The 17,802-nt window shown below is 40.7% G+C and overlaps 1 protein-coding gene across 4 annotated transcripts in view; it reads right to left on the reverse strand.

The window, feature by feature from the left end:
- The window catches only part of LOC121701051 (ephrin type-A receptor 6-like), a 107,977-nt gene that overhangs the window by 80,066 nt on the left and 10,109 nt on the right, over positions 1 to 17,802 (reverse strand). For all 4 annotated transcript variants that reach the window (XR_006027517.1, XR_006027511.1, XM_042084094.1 and 1 more), the window contains exon 3: positions 56 to 719. Coding sequence is in view for 2 of the 4 variants with exons in the window: in XM_042084094.1 (XP_041940028.1) it covers positions 56 to 719 (664 nt within the window). In the remaining 2 variants the exon portion in view is untranslated. The remainder of the gene's footprint in view (positions 1 to 55; positions 720 to 17,802) is intronic.

The raw sequence follows: 17,802 nt of genomic DNA on the forward strand, positions 1-17,802 counted from the left end.
TAACATTATTGCTATGCCCCAATTCTAAACTCTTTGTCTCTATAAAGGCACTCACCAATGCAGGCTCCATCCAACTCCTCATAGCCCACACTGCACACACAGCGGCCGAGGGGAACGAGCCAGTCGCCATCTGCCCCGCAGTACAGTTTGGGTGGGTCTCGCTCCTCGGCATTTGTCACACATGCGCCACGCACCTCCACAAGCGAGGACGAGTCCACTCTCGGGATGGTGTCTGGGAAGGTGGCTAGGTTCCGGAAGGTGAAAGGACACTTTTTGTAGTAGACCCTGACGGACACCAGAGCGATGCAGGCCCCGATGTCCTGGAAGGCAAGATAGAAGCCTTTCCTGGTGATGGGCCCCACCTCACGCACTTCAGTGTTGAGCTTGAGGATGCGGTCCCCAAGGTCCATCTGTGTGAAGCTCTCATCGGCTGCGATGGTGTCGATCTTAGTGTACTGGCTAGACTTGAACTTGATGCCGTGGGCCTCATCGCTCTCCATGTAGAACAAGTTGAAGGTCTCTTTGCAGGTGCCCGAGACCCACGGGATGCTGTTGCAGTCGCGCAGCGTGAAGCGTAGCTCCACGTAGACCTTCTGCGCGGCCTCGCGGAAGATCCAGTTGGAGCGCAGCCAGTTGTTCTGGTTGGGCTCCATCACGTGGCACACCTGGAAGGTGTGTATGGGTCTGTTGTGCTCATCCATCTCAGTAATGGCATCCCACTGAAAATAGAGAAAGAGAGCACAGAGACACAGACAGAGTCAAATAGAAGGACAACTACCAACCAGTGTCAGGATAAACAATCTGCTATAGAAATGAAGTACTATTTTCCAAACAATTAGTCTTTATCCTATTTTGCAGTCACCACCATTTCCTCTTCCTGGTGACATTTCATCCATCCTAATGCCACCCCCAGGTCCTTGACCTCAAGGATGGCAGAATTAAATTATAAACTGTGCAATGAGACCTGAGACACCCTGTTAACTGGGTGATTTGTCTCTATATTGCTGGAGCAGAAAAAAAAAAACTATTGGGGATTTTGGCTGTGGTCAGCCTGTCTGCACCCCATTTAACCTGTAAATGCTGTAAAATGACCCCTGAGGCCTGAAACATAGACAATAAAGAAGGACATTACCTGTTCAGCAAAATACAAGTTGTTTGGCATGTCAATCAAGTTATCAACAGCTAGTCATATTTCTGATCCAATACATCATAGCTCACTTCTTTCAGTTGAGACTTGTTTCTTTACTACTGATATAAGTTGAACCATTTCTCTTTCCATCAGATACTAATACAGTATCATACAAAATACACATTAGATGTAAATCCCATGCTGTATGTATGGTTCTTCTTAAAAGCCATATTTGGAACTCTTTTAACAGTGAACAATGTTTACACCATCAACAAATTGCAATTGAATGTGTCTCTCAAAGAGAATGATGTATCCACCCTCATACCTACATTCAAAGTTTTAACCATGAGATAAACGGCATGTCATAATGTAATTGTTTAGGATATAATTTCGATCTGTAACAACAGAAGAAGTACCTAACCAAACATAAAACAAACATGATTTGGATGGCAGTGGCATCCTAAAAGACATCCAGAGCCCAACTAAAACAGCAGCCCTTTCCAATACTAATTTCCACTCTAATTAATCACCGGGACACCAGAGGGTTTTCATTAGCAGCTCTTCCAACAGCCATAAGCCATAAAACAAACATTACCTGCCTTTAAGAAATGTGCTTGTGATAAGACTGCAGAATATGGGATGTAAGGCAACATGATTCAGTTCCTGTGTGGATGAGTAGATTTTTTGTTGTTTGTAGCAGGATCAAGACATATATTTTCCTAATTTCATTAGCATATAAAAGACTGGGTGCACTAAACAAACTTCATCACAGTGCTGCATTCAATGTATATATTTGCATACATTTCAATGTATAAATATGATAAAGTGTGACTAATTAAATGGATTTCAAGGGTGTTTTTATTGGACTGGTCACAAATAACCATTCCTACTGCTGCTTAGCTTGGATTATTTGCCAGCAAACTAGCGGATGAATGTGGAGAAGTGTCTGAGTCAGTCCAACTTGTCAAGTTATGCAAAATCCAAAGTTGACAAAAGACCAAGCTACACACCTGCCAAAAAACAGTAATGAACTTGGCCACAACTTCAGAGAATACAAATGGCATATGCTTAATTGTTACGATTATGAGGGGGTCCTTGACAAATGTTCTCCCCCAAAGGGGGTCCTTGGAAGAAAAACATCTGCCTTAAGCAACATTCCTTAGTGTCACACAAAAAATGTGCACATTCCTAGGTAACAGTATGAATAATTTAACTGGTTGCCATGTAATAAACTTGCATAAAGAAAAAGCAACTAAAAACCTGTCCTCAGAAGAGCCGCTGAATATGTGGCTGACAACCGAAACGGGGAATAGTTCAGGTGAAAAACAGAACATCGCCATAGTAACAAACAAAATATGAAAAAAGAGTTGCCAGCTGACTGGCTCTTAGTTACAAAATCAAAAGCTTTTTTCCACACCCTTACGCACCCACATCCACATAACCATATTGTTTTGTGATATCAGCTGTGCTTTGACAACATGTTGGAATCACTGTGATGGTGTGATGTGTCAGGGGGAGGGAGCAGGCCATATTTGAAAGGCAGGGGGTATCTGTCCAATCCCATCAAAGAGATTTCAGAGCTCTCCAGGTCTCTAAGGCCCTGCTGGAAGGGACAGGATAAATCGGCAAATAGCTAAAGACAGGACACCCACTGATAAAGCAACCTGTGATGGATGAAGCCCAAATCACTGGCTCCACTTTTGATAGGCAGGGGGCTGCACTGTGAGCAGGGCACACCATGGAATTACTGCTGCAAGAGGGAAAACCTGCCTGGGACTGAAGCAGGCTGGTAAAAACACATAGAGAACTAGACAAAAACACAAGGCTTTTGAACTCCAGATGCTGATACAGGCCTGTTCAGTGCCAACATACAATGCATATGGAAAGTATTCACAGCGCTTCACTTTTTTCCACATTTTGTTATGTTTCAGACTCATCTTTAAAATGGATTCATTTTTTTTTTCTTATCAATCTACACACAATAGTCTAACACTCCACAAAACAAACAGGTGTTTTGAGTGTTTTGAAAATTTCTAAAAAATAAAAGACAGAAATATTCCATTTACATAAGTATTCAGACACTTTGTTATGACGCTTGTAATTGAGCTGAGTGATGAGTCATAACAACATCAATAAATAATTGGGGATCAATAAAGTATCTATCTATCCATCCATCCATCCATCCATCCATCCATCCATATATCTATCTATCTATGTGGAAAAAGTGAAGCGCTGTATTTACATGTTGTTCTCCAGAATGGCTTGCCTCTCTCCATAGTTATTAGTATTATACTTATATAATGGGTAGCTGTGCCCTACTGGTCAGCGCTTCGGACTTGTAACCGGAGGGTTGCCGGTTTGAACCCCGACCAGTAGGAACGGCTGAAGTGCCCTTGAGCAAGGCACCTAACCCCTCACTGTTCCCCCGAGCGCCGCTGTAGCAGGCAGCTCACTGCGTCGGGATTAGTGTGTGCTTCACCTCACTATGTGTTCACTGTGTGCTGAGTGTGTTTCACTAATTCAAGGATTGGGATAAATGCAGAGACCAGATGTCCCTCACAGGATCAAAAGAGTATATACACTTATATGTATATATTTGTTTTCAGAATTCTGGTCTGCTACAGCAGGCTCAGTAAAGATGTCTTACAGTACTTCCATAAGCTATAACTCTATTACTCTCATTCATCACAAAAACAAGCACATTTATCCTCTATAAACAGTGAAATGTGCACTGTAACTGTCCACCACACACCCTTTCTACATCCACTCTTACAAGCAGGAGGGGACCCTCCATTTGAATGGAAATCGTGCACCAGCCCTTACATATAAGTAAACGGGAGCCAGGAATGGAGAAGGATTGATTTTCTTACAGGTGACTCCTTTTCCAAGAGAGCCAATTATTTAAAGCTGACAGCTAAAGGTGAGGGGATTCTATTAAAATTGTACAGCCAGGACTACATAGAGTGGTGCTTTCAACTAATGCAATCACCTGATACTTCTGAAATAGGAAATGGAAATTAAACATTTAGAGATTTTAACTCAACTGAGGGTGGTTGTAAAAGAGAATTTTTATGTGCTATTAAAAGGCTAAATTTCCTGTTCTACTAAATTAGAAACCATTATGGTGCCTTGTAAGAGGATTGGGTGTATCTAATGGAGCAAGTTCGGAATGAAAGGAAATGTCAGCTCTGGATTGTATTTTAATCGAGAAAAAAATCCAAGCACTTGGTGTCTAGCCTTAGTTCAGCCAAAGAGAATAAAACAACACGATTGGAAATGGCCTGAATGACTTTAGGCCAGAAAATAGTTTATTGGACTTGCCTCTTTTAAATAAACAAACAAGAAATGTAATGAAATGTCATGCCATAAATAACAAACTACACGTCATATGCACATGCATTTCTGACAGAAAAAAAGCTATGCGCTTTGTGGACTAAGAAGTAAATGAGTCTCAAATACGTGCTTCATTCTTTCAATGAATCGTTTGCTGCTGTGAGTGAAGACTGGCTCCCTGGCCTTAAGTCCCCTCTGGTTCAGGATCCTCTCCGAGAGGCTGGGGTCATAACCTCTGCTGCAGTCCCTCAGCCCCAACCCTCAGTCTGACTGGCAGGGGAGATCTGTAACTGAAATCCTGAACAAGTGAATGGTGCCATGCCGCATGGGGTGAATTATTTACTACCCACTGTGAGAGAGAAAAGGCAATGCTACTGGGATTGATCTACCGTCTGATCAAACAACTGAAAAAATCCATACTCATAATGAACGCTCCGTCTGTATTGAGCAAATGTATTGACATACTCTTCAGAGCCATAAACACCATCCTCCAGCTTATTTAAAAGAGTGGAAGCTAAGTACAATGTGGCGCCTTGACTCGCGTGGCCCTGCATACAAATAGGACACAAAGCTGCAGGTTCACAGATAAAAGGCAGACTCAGTCAGAACCTGCCACTTAATACTCCTCAGTATCTTCCCTGAATTTTGCTTACTGGACACAAATATTCATTTGCTATTGCCATTGTGTATTCTGCTACCTGAAGCTGGAGAGGATAGCTGAAATGGAGTGAGGATCCAATGGTGCTTTGGGAGCAGCAGTACAATAACAATGTGAGGGAGAGGAAACTCTCTGAGCACTATGAGACCAGACCCTCCACGATGAGGGACTGATAACAGACAAAGCAAAACAAATAAAAATATGCTAGAAAAGGAAAGACTTTCTTGACATACACTGTACAGCATTACTTTGTTGCTGCTGGGCGAATGGCTAGCTGGAGCCGTGCTTGAGAAGAGTCACCCACACGTTTTTGAAGGAGCTTTAAATGTTAGAAAACATCCCCAGCACACTCGCACACAAATCACCTCTTCAAATCAGACCTTACGTAATGCTGAGTGTAGGCACAAAGTTCACATCAAAAAAGAGTAGTACAGTATGCGCGTATCACAAGCAGATAAACAATGTTCTCCAAGCCAAGTATATGATTATTAAATCAATCAAGATGCACTTCTGCCCAGAGTATAAATGTCAAAGAGAATCACATACCCTCTAATTATTGCTTAGTGACACAATGGTTAAAATGATAAAGAACTAAATTCATACCGATAACAAAATCCTCTTCCATAAGGATACTACATAAATGGCTAAATATGTCAGAAGTGATTGAAATGGAATGGGTCTTTCTCTATTAATGCACCATTCCCAGCACACTGATTTGGCGTCTGCACTGCAGTATTAACAGCTCATCTAAAAACATGACCCAATGTCACTAATTTGCTGAGCTATATATCAGACCTCAGATCTCCTCCAGCCATCAGCCTGTGTGTCTCAAACAGCAGTTCTGTAGACGGTGACCTTGCAGCGGTATTGCAGAGTGGCTCTAGTAGCTGGGTGCCTGGCAGAAGCCAGTGTGTGTGTAGAGCTTTTAACTAATCCCAGTGGCTGGTGCCACATCATGGCTGGCACTTAAAAGCATGCAGAATGCCCCCAGGGCCTCTCCGTCTGGGCCTGGCGGGATCCTATGATCTCAGCAAATGCAACACTTTCAGTTATTTATTTTAGCCTCTGCTATTGTTTGTTGCTCCCCGCCAAGAGACAACAACAAAAAAAAAAAGAAGTAATTTAAATTCTTGGCCTTAGACCGAAGTTTCAGTGAGTTTATTTTGGAGTTAAAGTGCCCAGTTTTAAAACATGAAATAAAAGTGTGATGGTATGAAACCAAACAAGATTCATTTCTTGATTGCATGCCGTCATGGTGCTTTGGCCAACTTCAACATCCATTTTCACTGTTTACTGTTATAACCGTGCTTAGAAAGGGAAAGACGTGGCTGACAAGCCAACACTAGCATGTTTATCTTGTCCCTTGTGAGACATTTGCTCAATTAACTTCAAAGGAACAATCAACACAGAATCTAATTGATCTATGCCAACAGAAGAACAATGCCTTGCATGTTCCCCCCTGGTCATCGTTCTCTACTGGTTACTGGGGTGGCTGATATTGCCATTTTTTCCTGTCAACAGGAAAGAGATATTTCTATTTCATTTCAACCTTGACAGCAGCAGGGGCCTCTGAGCGACTGATGGAAAAACAAGGGCCCACACGAGGCCGGCAGAGCTGCAGCACAGCAGACGGGACCGCTGGAGGCATCAAGGCAGCCCTGAGCCCTGCCATACAGGGCACACTGGCAGCATGAAATCCCTCTCTGCAGAGGCACACAGGCAGGGCCCGAAAGTCACTGTCGCACCAAATAACACAAATGAAAGAATAATGAATTGGAATACTTTGCAGTGCATTTGCTGAAATACATTATGATAAATTCAATAAATTACATTTAAAATAGTAATATAATATAATTGCTACTGTTAATTACATTTGAATGTTGAATTAGTTGAATGTTGAATTAGTTGAAGTCCTTGAAGAAGAAGAGAGAGAACTTTTTGGGAGCTAAGACGAATGTTTGTGCAGTGATTGAACTCTAAGTGCAATGAGAGCAAAGGATGGATGGCTGGATTTTACATATTTTATCTTATCTTACAGACTGCCGCTGTTTTGAGCTCTGAGCTTGAGTCATGAAGAAGTCTTAAAGCTTCTCTGTGCTGAAAAGACAGAAGGGTCCGCTAGCATACTGTTTGATTAATCTCCAATTGACTTAGAGCTGTGCGAGAGTTGTAATAAACATCTGCACAATGAAAAACAGAGACAGCAGGCTATAGAATCTCATAAGCACGTTTGGTTATATTACTTCAAAATATTCTGCTTTTCACTCATCTTGGTACTGACCTTTGATATCCACCTCACTACAAAACACATTTATACAAGCCCAATTTAAGTGCTACCTGTCACTTAAGTTTGCTGCCGAGAAAATAATGACTTCAAGCAACTGCTGGCAAGCATATGCTTTGTGGCTGAAATTCCTGAATGAAGACAGTCCAGATAGAACACTTAATTTGCACCATGGCTATAGACAGTATGGGAGCTATCTCTGACTATCTCTGGGGTGAGGATGTTCAGACCTAGCATATTTTATCACAGTTTTTATGCAGTGCGACATCTTAACACAGAATTATGAGCCACTACAGGGCCACTTCAGAGCAGCAGATTTCAACAGCCCAGAGATGCCTCTGCAGTGTATCACGCACTGAGTGGCTGATTATATACAAAGTGAAAATAGATGAAAGAGTGTCACTGATTGATTAGATCAAATGTATATTATGTTTGCTGAACATACCAACTCCTGTTCACATTCTTTCAGGTTGATGTCCACAACACTTTCCCATATTCTTTCAATGGTGTTCTAAATTTGCCACACCTCTAGTGCTCTCTACTCAAGCCAAATAATTTGCTTTGACATTTGATATCAATGCTCCCTCTTCCTTGTCTGATAATGGGATGGGAATGTACACAGGAATCCTGCTTGATTCCTGCCTGTGCAGTGGACTCTTACACGAAAATATGACCAATTATTTTACAGCTGCATGTTGCTCACCTGCCAAGGTTTGCCCCTGAAGAGTTTGCAATATGTGCTGTGCTATGACGTATGCTTTTATCTACCACCATTAGAAAACAAATAAAATAAAACACTGTTTCTGCATTCATAGATTATTTATCATCATGTTCAGATTATCATTTGATTTATCCAAGGATGTGTATGGACCCTTTCAAGAGAGTTCCATTATCAGCATCATAGTTGGCCCCACAAGACTTCCTTTCCATGTGTTATCTTAATGCAGAGGAAGTAGATTGGAGCCCAAATAGAACCTTCAAGCATTGTTTTTGTTTTTATTGATGAAAGGGTCTATAAGGGATGGATGTACACAGGCTTTTCTGCTGCTTCTTATTCTGCAGCATCTCAAGAGAAAGTGCATTCTGCTGACGTTCAGTCTTTTCTGGTTTACTCTTTTACCTGTGTCCAATTTGTCCAAAACTTCTAAATCTCTGTCATTCTTGTCATAGAAAATGGAACAAAAAGTACACAGCTGAGTTACGCCTGTATTACTGTGGATATGTCAATAACAAAAGACACGATTAAGCATGGGATGAAGAATGTTCCACAATTACGTCAAATAGCGTGGGAGAAGAGCACAGATAATCAAGGTCTTTGTACTTCAAACCCATAGCCGATCGCCATTGCACCCCATCTAAACAAAGCATTTTAAACATTGAAATAGGTTTGAGATGATTATGACCTTCATGTGTGTGTGTGTGTGTGTGTGTGTGTGTGTGTGTGTGTGTGTGTGTGTGTGTGTGTGTGTGTCCTTTTGAAGTAATGTTATATTAAATTCATGATAAAGTCCACTATCATCAACCACTCTAGAACAGTTCTACATCTACATAGGAATGAATCCCAAAAGCATTAGAGAAGACCAATAAGCCTTTCAGTAGGATAGGGTGTTTTCCACAGCCTCCAGCTGTAGAGTGATGACTTGAATAAGAAGACAGTCCTGGGCTGCTGTGTATGCTGTCTCCAACTCAACTGTTTACTGCCTTTAGAGGTGCACAATTCAGAGTCAATACATTCCCTGGAGGATGGTGCTTGGTATGCTGAACATGGCAAAGCTTTCTTTCTCAGGGCCCTTCAGATATGCGCCACAAAGACAACAGAGCCAGGACACTGACCCCTGGCACACACGCTCAAACAAACATTTAGCCCAGTAGAATAGCCAATGGGTAGTTTTAAGTTCATAAAAGTATATGTAGTAATGTCTTAAGGAAAACCTATGTATGGGTCCATGAGTACTGTTCCATGCAATGTATACATTTTTAGACCAAACTGAGTAAATTAATTACTTGATGTTTCAAAAGGGAGTGGTCTCAGAGATGACCAAATATTAACTATTGCTTCAAAGTAGATTGCCGTTAAAAGGCTTTCTGTCTTCTGACAAACTCTCATACCTTTTGTTGGTCTACCAAAAACATTCTTGTTGTTGATGACATCCACTATTCATTTGGTAGCAACCGGTAAAGAATATTAATGTCAAGATGTGCTTCCATCTCGACCCCTTTATCGATAGCAGCAACTGGACATCATGACTGAGTGAAATCCAAAGACCTGATGCTCATCTCATCTCTGAATTCATCACGGAGGATAAAGAGCCACCGGGGCCGTCCCAAACGCCCATCCATCATCACCTCCACACAGAATGAGCACCTACTGGCTGCACAGCAGAGCCTGGACCACGCCACATCATGAATACTAGGAGGAACAATAAAAGCAGCCCACAGCCTGTGGTATGGTCTTTCATCCCAGCTTTAAAAGGCCATGTAATTCAGAGTCAACAGCAGAATACTGCAGAATGCTGAATGCTACTCTGGACCCTATGAAGGATAGCATTAGAATAGATTGATTAGGCAAAGAATATGGTATACGAACAAACTATGGCTTAGAGCAAAGTCCATTGAATGGCCAAAGATGGCTTATTCACAATATATTCACATTATTAACAGGGGATAACAAGATTTTGCCAACATTTTGACAAATCACTTAAGGGGTGCAGACTTCACATTCCTAAATGCATGTTTATATGACTACCATGTCTCCCTTCAACAAAATATTCTGAGTGATCAACTGTCATGACAGGCTCAGTCATATTATCACTTACATATTACTAACTTCAGGATGCATTTTGCTAACATGCGGTTAGTTGAATTCATTGATGTCTCAGTGATTACTCAAAACTATTAGTATTGTAAACTTTAGACCCAAAGTAGGACCCATTGTTTTGCAACATTTTAAACTGTCTGCATTTTGCATTATTGTGTGTCAATTCACGGGGACAACACACAAACATGGCACAGAATTAGTAGTAAAATGAAGTCAAACACTTTGTCCTCAGGTTAGTCTAATAACAATGTTTATAATGTTGCCACTGCTTTCTCAAGCATTTTGACATTCATCTGTTCCAAATTAAGAACAATCAAATGTTTTGAAAAGAGAAATATTGGAGCACTGATGCCAAAATGCCACCTCCTACTGTGCACAATGAGAGCCTGAGACACAGTAATGTGCTCACTGAAGAGAGAGTAAGATTAACTGTGTCTTGCATGCTGCTCCATGACATTTATGAAGAAATAGCTTGCTTGACTGACAAATAACTTTGCCATTTGAAGACCAATACCTTCCAACAATAGAAAAATGGTACTTCTAATTCACATAATGGAGTCAGTGTGAGCTTTTTGGTAACTCCGAGTTACTATTAGAATCATAAGAACAGCAAAATATTTAAATGCCATGTGTAGATAGCAAGGGTGGTAAATGACGAAATACATTAAGATATATATTCTCCTTGTCAAACATTGCCCTGTTTCACTCTGGTATTGAAATATTACAATTTATTGCAACTGACAAACAGAACAAAGAATAATGTACATATGGGATATAAACGATGAAATCCCGTTTGAGTTTTCACTTGTCTCTCATCAACTCCCCCCGTCTTAAAACAGACCTTTCCATTTGTAAAGCCTGTCATGAAAACCAAAAAAAAAGCCATCCAACCCTTCCTCCTCGACCAAGTAAATCTCTGCATGGGAAATGTCTAAGAGAGGTTGCTGCTTTACATATCTATTTTCTGCTGGAGGGGCAGGCGGTCTGGAATGTCAATGTGTGGTGCAGCCAGGTCTAACTGATCTGTGTTCTGAGGGAAAGACAGGCAGACCAGTGGTGGGACCAGCAGAGCAGGTCGGCACAGCACAGATTAACAGCTATGTTATCCTTAAGTGAATCAACCTGCAATGTGACAATGTATCATATACAACACTATCTCCAATTTAATATTGTACAGTAACATATGAAAGGAAACTTCACAGACATGTCTGGTGCTGAAAAACATTCAATTTAAAACGATTGGTTTGTGGATTGGAGCATATTGCATTGGGAGAGAGGCACTATGCACAGTATCAATCCTTTAGTGCTGTCATGCTGCTGGTACTGAGTTGATTTCTCTGTTTCCAATGTGGGATCTGGCGCGCACTTTAGTCTGAGACTGTCTGCCACCCGTGTGTCTGTCCTGCCCCAAGGGGACCTCTGTCTCTGAATAACAGCTCCTGACATCCTTGAATGAAATCAATTTAACCGCAGTCTGTATTGGTTAAACTGTGATTACTGGAAATGAATGTCGAAAGAACAGAATGACCTGTCTCAAGACCAGAGTGATCAATTAACTGAGAGGTTGAAGTAAACCAAAACGTATTAGAGACCAGCCAATAAATAAATACATACATTCTTCTAAAAATACTCTCAATCTTTACCATCGTCCCTTACATGTTGTATTTTGATCCAAGAATCTTAACGGATACCGCACAAACAACATTAACTAAAGCAATATTGGATGGATCTGTCTTCATTTACCATCTCCCCTCCTATCTCAAGCCCAAAAGTTTTTGGAACACTGTTGAATACAAAATCAAATAACCGAGGCACTTGTTGGTTCACAATTGCTCATTTGGTGCCAATGTTTCCTTCACATGTGAAACAGCCATCTTACATTTTCTATAATTGTTTTCATGTTTGAAACCAAAGGGTGGCTAGGTCACAGATTCAGGTTAGATTTGCACCCAAGACAGGTGAATGGGATCCTGAACCTGTGACCTAGCGCAGTACCTTCAGGCATGCAACACTTTACAGGAAACAGCGTAACAGGAACATCATTTTGCAATGATGACTAACCCTTTTTTGAATTGCAGTGACACCTTGAAGGTCATGGAAGCTATTTTGGCTGACCTGCACCAAATTGCTTTCTTGTGCATTGGCTCATGATGAACAGCACAGTGATTATATAGGCTTTATGAAACACAGGGTTGTGAGAGCATCTGGTGAAAACATTCAAGTATTCAAAAAAGGTCCACTACCCTGACATTAGCCCACGATCGGGTTGAATTAACATTGCATGGGACATGTGAGATGGATGATGTAAATCATTCACATACCACTGATCAAACCTCCCTTCAAGATTCAGGGACAGAGTCAAGACTGTACAAAGGTCAATATTTCAAGAGGAAAATTAAGTGCAGGAAAGGAGAAGAATATTAATCAACCTTATGAGAGAAATAGCATCGAATCTAAAAAAAAAACACAACATCTCTAGCTCGCTTAATAATATCCACTGGAGAATATCAGACTGCCAGTTCAAAGACAAGGCCTGATTGTGAGTTCAATAGTTCAACAGCTGAAAAGTCCATTTAAATAATTAACTATTTAATTAACAAATGCCATGAGATAATAAGCACTTATCAATGGCAAAAACACGGGCCTATCACTTGGATTTTGCTAGCACAAACAAAAAGCTATTTCAGTAAATAGTGCACCTGAAGGTTTTTATACATGTACAGCCAGCACACGAACAACACGACCTGTAGTGAGATTTCAGGACCTTCTCTGTTCCATTCTTGATTCCGTGCCTTCATTACAGAACCATCATCTCCATGGGAGCAAAGCAACGCTTCCCAACAAGACAGCTGCCTTGCCTCAGCAGCCTGATTACCGTCTGCAGTGGACAAATAGGGAGCATCCCAGACTCCTCACTCCTGGCAATGCATTTAAATCAGGAGGCTCCACTCTCCGAGTGTCAGCTCAGCTCCTGACACTGTCACACGGCACAGGACATTAAAACGCATGGCTCATTACTGCACAGAGTAGCCCAGCTGTGCCAGTGCTGGAGGAGCCGGAGGCGCGGAGACAGAGAGGGCTTCCTCTGCTCTTTTCCCTGCCTCAGTGAGGCGTCCTGCAGCCTCTGATAGAGGCCTGCCGTCAGCACCTGGAGCAAGGATTTCTCTGCGCTGTCTTGTTGCATACCTGTTCCCAGCACTTATACTGACACACAGGTATACTCTAACTCAAGTCACTAATTACTCTGATGGCATCAATTTAATGGTGTTAGAGTGCATTAAGAATTGCCCTCTGTGTATCTTTGATGGGCAACGAGCCAATTAAGCTGCTCCCAGTGCTGCTTAAGCCTTGTAATGACAGAGGTCACAGGAAACGACGCACGCACAAGATTGTTTTTTTTTTTTTTTTTACTTGATAAGCTCCCCCAGCAGCTCCACTCAGTCTGCTGTCACCACCAATTACATGACAGCACACTGGGCACTAGAAAACTCATCTTTCCAGGCACTGTATTAAGATCTTGGTGGACCGTTGATTGGAGATAAGCTGAGGGTAGCCTAATTACATTTAATTAAATGTTGTAAGAGAGATTAAAGGCTGGATGTGTGAAGAGTTTGTTGATATTATTTGACTGAAAATTACAGCTACCTTGTCTGCTGCATATATTTCCTGTTCATACAAAGCCAAGGCCTTTAATGACTCATTTACAATGATACTGTTTATATACAATTCAATTAATGCACACTAATTGTATACTTATTTCAGGTAAAATGCCCCTCATGTTAAACATTACATTTGTGGCAAGTTTTTCTTTCTGAATGGATTAGGTCATGAAATACTAGATCATAAAACTTCACTTTTAAACAAGCAAGCACAGACAGCTTTTTTACAAACAGCGATACACCATTTACATAGTGCAGTTCAGCAAGCTTCAGCTGGTGGCATTGTTACATAACATGATGCACTTAGGGCAGCCATCCTGAAGTGCATGCCCAAATATAAAACAGGAAAAAAGTCAAGCAATGGTCTCAGCAAACAACAACTATCTTCCTCCGAATTGAATCAGCTTACATTAGAAATCCACTGTAAAAGTGTTTAGCAAAAACAAAAGAAAACATTATGCTTTTAATCCCGAAAAGCTGCTTTATGCAATTTAATAAATAAATAGTCCTGTATCTCCCACTCTAGGGAAATGATTCATGCATATTTCAACAGTGTCTGCCTTTGCTGAGAAAAGCTTATTGTGACTCCATCCAGACACCAACTCAGACATAGTTACTCACAGCAAAACCTAACAAAAACATTTTGAGATATTGCTTTTATTCACTGGATAAAATCGCTGGCAGACAATAACCTTTTCTTTCAATATATACAGATCTATGACACAGATTAAATCTAATTGCTAGTTCAATATCAGCTGGCAAAACAACATTATACAATGACTTAGTTATTCTCATGATCCTGCAGAAGGGATCAAAAACAATATCAAAATGTCAAGAACAAGTCAATATTAATGCTGAACAAAGAGCATAACATGTCAAACATCTAGAGGTTTGTGTTGTTACTGTATATGCTAAATACATTCATGGCTGCATAAAGCAACTGAGACTCGCCACCAACAAAAAAAAGTATTTTAATGGCTTAAACAGAATGCAAACACATTTTTGCACAGTTTGCGAAAGATTCTAGGGATGTAACCTTTCATTAGGAAACACATTACAGTGATGGGAGAGTTGAAGCGCAATTAATTAATTGACAGAGGCTGTCTCACACAGAGCCTTTGCCTAATTTTCACTTTAATTAAAAAATATTCCCAGGTAGCCATGATAATCACCCCTTCAGCAATGAATAACCACATTTTAGGCTCAGACCTTACGTGCCTCAAATGATTATTTACTTGTGATGGGGCAACCCAATTGGATCCACTATAGTGAAGACACAGCAATCCAATGAAACCTCTTTAGACAGGGTAATAGTATACAACTTAAATTAAAACAACATGAGGCGTTTGGTATCCTAAAGGGCAGCCCTAAATTCCACATTGATCTCCAAGGACTTCCTGGAGATGCCAGTAGGGATGGGTGATATTAACAAATCAAATCACGATCATTTCAAACTATTACCTTGATTAACTTGAATGAGCAATTATCTATTTTATACAATTTGTACACTGCCTTGACAGGTACTGTGGTTAAAAAATTATGGACACTGCATTTCAAGCAAAAGCTGCTCGGGTTCAGGCTTGTTGGCTCAGTGTGTCAGCTTTTGTCATTCATGCCACCAACTTAGCTTTGAGTGAACTTAGACTAACTTTAGTTTTACAAGGTGAAAGCATGCCATTTTTAAGGGAACAGTACATGAACACACATATTGGAGAAAGTATTAACCGATTAATTGACATGAGCAAGATTAAGTTGGTGGATCTAAATGTCAGTTTCAATACATTTTTGGTTAATTAAGCTCAAGAGGCCTGTACTGTATATCTTTAGCAAACTAATAAACTTGTCTAGTTGCAGTGCGTACCTGAAATTTACAAGAATTCACCTTCTTGCATGTATGACTCCATACTGTAGGAATGAATTCAGACTAAATTAATCCAGTATGACTCCTATTTTGCATAATGGCACCATGCACTGTTAACACAATATGCAGTAATAATCACTATCAGCCTGTATAGAAACTAATTGTAATTCAATGACAGTTAAGTACTGTTAAGTAGAGGTATAGTTTCAATTAGTGGATTTTAGTAATGAACTTCCACTTGTGTGAACTTTAATGAAAGATCCTGAAACTAAAAGGAAATCCCTACAGCCAGGTTTTGGAGCAATTGGTGGTTCATGAGGCATATTATATGGGTCTAAGAAAACTTAGGGGTAGTGGGCTCCTGTAAATGTAGGCCTACTGCAGAAATATTGACAGATGCAGAAATATTACAGATGTGAAATTAACATCTGCCTCAAATAAACACAAAACATAATTGGGGGCCAAGAAGCGAAGCTCATAGAACCGTATGGTAAAAAGTTGGCACACTGATTGGGGACGGTCCCATGATTCATGTCACCAAGTTTCATGTCGGCAACTCGAACCCTCTAGCGCCACCAACAGGCCAAAGTTGGACGTGCGTTCATGCACGTAACTTTTGACCTGTTGGTCCGATTTTCAAGTCAGGTATTGTTGGAATCCTTGGACCAAGCCGAGTTCAACGCACCGTATGACGTCATTTTCCGCCATGATGGATTTTCCACCATTTTGGATTTCATCAAAAACACTTAAAATGTATCAGGGGTCACATACTTTCTCTGATTCCCACCAAATTTGACACAGATCATCTTCAGACCAAGCCTCACAAAAGTTATCACTTTTTGTCTTCGGAAGTATTACCGTTCGCCCGTAAAAGCCAATCAAAATTTGCCGCGAAGCCGCCAAACAGGAAGTGAGCTCATATCTCAGCAACCCTTGCATGTATCAAAACCAAACTTGGTACATTGACTCATGACCCCATCAGGAGGACCCTCAAGAAATGTGGTGACCTTTGACCTCTAGGGGGCGCTGTAATTCAACATGCCTTTTGGCCTGTAGCTGCTGCTGTGCTTAGAATTAAATTGTACTAGTGGTGTCTGGTAATACTGTGAAAGGTCCTTAGGTCAACTGAGGGCAACTTGTCGCATCAATATAATTTATTCGGCCGCCATATTTTATTTGATCAAAAACACCAACAATTTCGCACAGGTCACAAATTTCATCTGATCTTCACCAAAATTGGCACAGACCATCTTCAGACCATGCCTTGCCACTTCATTTATTTCTGTAACAATTGATAGAAGCGTTCGCCCGTCACATCCAATCGAAATTTGTGGCAAAGCCGCCAAACAGGAAGTGAGCTCATATCTCAGCAATCGTTGCATGTATCAAAACCAACTTGGTACATGGACTCATGACCCCATCAGGTGAATGCCGAAGAAATTTTGTGACCTTTGACCTCTAGGGTCACTGCAATTAGCAAAAATGCATTTTGCCTTGTAACTTTTGACGTGCTAGACGTGAAACTTGCTTTGACAGCTGATTGCAGCATTGAGCTAACAGCATTTCGTTGCCATGGTTACTCCGGCCTATCTGCTTGGCCCCCTCATTGCTGCTTGCAGCTATATTTTTATCATGTATTTTGTCAAAAAAAGTCGATAAAACTATACACTGATTTTGGGAGTAGTTACTTTTTAAAAATGTTACAGAGGACAAAACGTGATTATACATTATTGCTAAAATAATACATTTCACAATTTCTGTATTTGTCTGTACTGATAGAAATGAGACTTTTGCCATGGCTCTGGAGGAATGGGTGGACCATGAGGAGCAAAAGGGTATTGGATTAGAATCATGGATTTTACCTTTACCATAATCTCCTACCTATTAACTGAGGGTTATACATAGATTTAGCTAAATATCTTCAGATGTGTGGTTAATACACAGGTGCAGGCTATACATGGGGAAGCATTTATTTTCTTTATTCCTCTTTATGATTAAAGCACAATCTAACAGTGGTAGGCCACTGAAAACTGTTTGATATTAAATCTGTTCATTTATGC

Source organism: Alosa sapidissima, chromosome 2 (assembly GCF_018492685.1).
Source record: "Alosa sapidissima isolate fAloSap1 chromosome 2, fAloSap1.pri, whole genome shotgun sequence".
Lineage (NCBI taxonomy): Eukaryota > Metazoa > Chordata > Actinopteri > Clupeiformes > Clupeidae > Alosa > Alosa sapidissima.